Source organism: Saccostrea cucullata, unplaced genomic scaffold (assembly GCF_032062105.1).
Source record: "Saccostrea cucullata isolate Sc308-1 unplaced genomic scaffold, CSIRO_AGI_Scuc_v1 ctg3206, whole genome shotgun sequence".
Lineage (NCBI taxonomy): Eukaryota > Metazoa > Mollusca > Bivalvia > Ostreida > Ostreidae > Saccostrea > Saccostrea cuccullata.
In genome coordinates, this window is record NW_026935266.1 from 10,563 (window position 1) to 15,174 (window position 4,612).

Here is a 4,612-nt window from a genome sequence, read left to right on the forward strand (position 1 = left end):
AGAGTCATGTTGCCTTCAACTTTGTTAAGGCGTGGCATTGCAGCATCAACATTGCAATCAAAGCATAAATATGGATTTAATGGGAGTGTTTATTGTTTCTCTTAATCCAAAATTGCATTGAAAATAGACCCACGATGAACAAAAAATCATGTAAAGCAGTATATTTTCATAAACACGATTAATCAAGGGAAATAATTCAACAATCGGTGTTTAAAAGCCTATGTTGCACTTTAAATAGGTCACAGGTATCCAATCATTAAAAAAAATAGTTGTCCCATATACTTTTTCGAAACTGCATCGATGACAATTTGCGTTTCTTTTTTTGTTCAGTATATTTTACGATAAGTATACACAACTTGTACGAAAAAAATGCATTGAAGTTTACCAGTCATATAAAAACAAAGGAATCCATGTAGAATAATACTGTAATAGCCACTGCGTAAATTTTCATTTAGTATTATGCACGGAGAAACTTAATTCTTTATCCCATACTATGTAATAAAACAGATTTTTTTAATTTAAAGAGACTTTCTAAGTACAAAGTAACATTAAATGATTTTATTCCCAATCCCCTTATACATTCACACTTCCAAATTCTGACAAAATAGAAATAAAAGAAACATTCTTATCAATCATACACATTTTTTATCATTTGAAAAATTATTATAATTTAAATTGTCAGTCAAAAATAGTAATCCATGGTGACCATAAGTTTTCGACTTATTGTCTAATTGTTCAATTCAAATTTTTGAATTAACATGCACTTTTCTATTTTGTACTTCACAGTTAAATGAAGTAGTGCCCATTAATCATAGGTATTTAATTTTGTTTCAAGCAGGAAAATATATATTACTTTGTATATAGAATATAGAAATTCACAACCCTATTATGATAACATTATGGAGTTTCACCAAAACTAATACAACATATGTTAAACTCAAGTCTTTTAGAAGTTTTTGTAAAAATGTGCATACGAAGATAACTCCATAATGAAGATGTTTTCGTGAAATTCAAAAAAAAAAAAAAAAGAAGGTTGCATTGCTTTTTTCTGTTATTTACTAAAAGTACAATAGTTGTGAGATAAAAAAATATTTTCTTTAAATAGCATTTCACTGAAAGGATTCTATTTTGTAATCATTGAACAGAATTACCCATTATTGTTCTTCTAAAGCAAATCTTAAAAATATCTTAACACAAATATCAGATTTCAAAAACTTTGATAGTCTCTGATTTCATTTAGAAATTTTTGTAGGAGTAACATTGTAACTATTTGAATTCTCTTTAAACTATTTTTGTGCACTGTTCATTTACATTAACATTTTCAAAATAATTGGAATACATGATGTACATTGTCTCTTAATAGATGCCTTGTGCATGTACATTGTTTTTGTCTTGTAATTGTAAACTCTCTAACCAAGAAGAGAAGAGTTCGAAATAATTAATTACACACACATTCTTATTCTTCATTGATTAAAATAGAATAAATATGTGTTTCATATCTGAATAGACCTAAAAAGGGTAGTGCAAAATTCAGATCAACACATTACACAAAATCCTTATTTCATATAATGATTATATAGAAACTAAATTATTATTATAAAAATCTGTCTTCTGTATACTTGAAATAATGGCTATGTTTTACAATTAAAAAAGACAGTAACATGAGGAGGTAGTGGTGACAATATATCATAAATACATGTGCATTATATAATGTAATTAAATTCAATAACATCAATAATTTGTAATACATTCTAATTTTGTTTAAATTTTTTGACTGATTGTAACTTATTTCATTTTCGTCTGTTTTTATCTTTTTTAATAATCTTATTTAATTAATTACGGAATTCTATTTTTCAAAAATATTGAGAACGTTTTTCTCAATCTTCAACCCATCTAGCTTTTGTAGAAATTTTATAGAAAGCAACACGCATTAAAATACACCATAGTGTGCTAAACGTAAAGCCATGGAGCAGTGTAGCATAAATGCATGCAGTAACATTAAGTATAATTTTCCTGATGAAATCCTGATGCAATTTCAATATTCAATATACATGTATAAGGAACACCAAAAAAGCACAATGTTTTATTTCAATTCAATGACAAGAGGCCCTCTGGCCACATCGCTCACCTGAGTAACTTTGGCGATGCAGTTTTTTTTTACCAGGTTTCCCCTCTTTTTATACGTATTGTGGCCCCTTCACCCTCCCCTGTCATGATTTTTATATTCTAGAATCTACACTACCCCAAAATACTTCCACATAAGTTTCAGTTTTCCTGGTTTAGTGTTGTGAAAAAGATTTTTAAAGCTTTTTCCTTAATATTTCTATGTACAATTTAGATCCTCAATTGTGGTCCTGCCCTACCCTCGGGGGTCATGTTTTAAACATTTTAGAAAGTATTACCCCAGAATGCTTCCACATAAGTTTCAGCTCCACTGGCCTAGTGGTTCTTTAGAGGAGATTTTTAAAGATTTTTCCAATATATTTTAATGTAAAATTTGGATTCCTTATTGTGGCCCCGCCCTACACCCAGGGGTCATGATTTTAACAATTTAAAATTAACAATACCCAAGAATGCTTCCACATATGTTTCAGCTTTGCTAGCCCAGTGGTTTTTGAGAAATTCTTGAGGTTTTTAATGACCCCATCCTATTTTTGTCTTCTCTTGATTATCTCTCCTTGTAAGGAGAATAGACCCATTATTTTAACAATTTAAACTCCCTTTTTCCTAGAATGCTTTGTTCCAAGTTTGGTTAAAATTGGCCTAGTGGTACCTCAGAAATTGACAATGCAAAAGTACAACACATGTGCGACAAATTATTTTGTCTTTTTTCCATCGCAATGTTCCTTTGCGGGTATTTTTACTTTCCAACGTCACTAACAACTCTTACGTCTATTAAGCACATTAGGTTTGAAGGGCGTTAAATTAAATTTAAAGATTAAAAAGTTAAATAATTATGACGAGGGAAAATTAGTAAATGTAAATATAAGCATTGAATGTATATTTTTGGATGTCTCTGCTAATGTATGGTATTCAATTTGTCGGCACGGCCAGGTGTGTTATAGTACCTACGATTTCCAAAAATATGAATGTTATACTTATAAATATATACTGAAGTATATGGAAATTTGTATACTGTTCACACAGAGTATCGCCTCAAATGTTTCTTTACTTCATTAAGCACTCTTCTGTAATTTGTCACTTCCTCTCTTTCAAACACAAACCAACTTTTTCTTACCTCACTCACCAGTCGTCTTGTCCTCTCTAGAACAGACACCCCCTCTCTGTCTAACAAAGAATCATACTCACTGTACCTCACCCTGACATTGACATCCACCCCCGCCTCCAGGAGAACCATTACATTATCTATTAATCTTCCGTAATGATACATCTCATCAATCAATGTGAACAGCAGAGCTCTCCAATCAGACCTTTCATTGTCATCATACAACTGTATCCACTGATTGACATCAAGACCTAAACATACAATATGCTTTAAACCCTTACAGTCACTTTTTATGATTGAATAATACAAAATATCCCGTCTGCAATACATATTCTCTCCCTCCATACTCTTACAATTACTTTTTCTTAATGCCTTATAAACAGCTCCCCATATCTTATAATTCCCCCCTTTCTTCATACGCCATACACGTCTCCGTGTCACCATCACGTCATCCTTACTATCAGTCATTACGTCACCGTGTCTTATATCAAACAAACAATCAAACAAGTGTAATCTCAGTCTATTCATCTGACTTTCATCATCGGTTCTTATTGTAACGTGTTCTGGGTCCGATGATTTGGATCAGTCCGCGTGTTTATAAAAATGATCAGATTTACAGAAAATAATTACCAAAATGATTAAGATGAAAACGAGTCAATATATACATATATTCTAGGATTATCTATCCCTATATTATAAAAGCAAACCAAAACAATATAATGTCGGACCGGGCTCTGTCCTGAGTATCTGTCCGGAGTATCGGTCTCAGGGATGTGTCTCTATACGGCTGTGTCCCTTGATCTGACGCAGCCTGTAGCCAGGTACTAGAAAAACACCGCTTGTATTTATCTACAGTAAATATACCACTGCAAATCAAGCTAGTAAAACTACAACACTGGGCAGTTGTATTAACACTGTTAAACTTTTTATTATCTCTACCACCGTACCTGCTCTCCTGACAGCCAAACAGAGAATGACAAACTACCTCGGATGCGCTCTTATATATACTCTAGCGCAACATCCGGACTACCCTCGGCTTTCACCATAACCCAAATGATAAATCCCGTTATGACTGAATCTCGAGCCCGATCGTCACATTATTAATTCTTTTACAGAACCAATTTCATTTCTAATCAATGCAATATAGAATGTTGATAGACCATTTTTATTACTGATAGTCAAGTCTGCATCATGAATATTATACATTCGTAATATTACAGTATTACAGGAATGAAAAGTTTCTTTATGATTATAGCGAGCGCCGCGAGCGTCGCGAAGCGACGCTCGTCACTGAGAGCTCTTAAAGCAACGCCTGTGCGAAGAGAAAATTCGGACTACTGCACATTCATTCGATAGAATTTTTTGATGCCGTAATTTCGACCCACA

At 32.5% G+C, this 4,612-nt stretch overlaps 1 protein-coding gene across 1 annotated transcript; it reads right to left on the reverse strand.

Moving 5' to 3' along the window:
• Positions 1-2,909: 2,909 nt before the first annotated feature.
• LOC134242337 (uncharacterized) lies at positions 2,910-4,412 on the reverse strand. The gene is made up of 2 exons (XM_062724408.1): positions 4,323-4,412; positions 2,910-3,773 (listed from the first exon to the last, which is right to left on the reverse strand). The coding sequence occupies exon 2, from the start codon at positions 3,752-3,754 to the stop codon at positions 3,140-3,142; it is 615 nt and encodes a 204-aa protein (XP_062580392.1). The 5' UTR covers positions 3,755-3,773; positions 4,323-4,412; the 3' UTR covers positions 2,910-3,139.
• Positions 4,413-4,612: the final 200 nt, after the last annotated feature.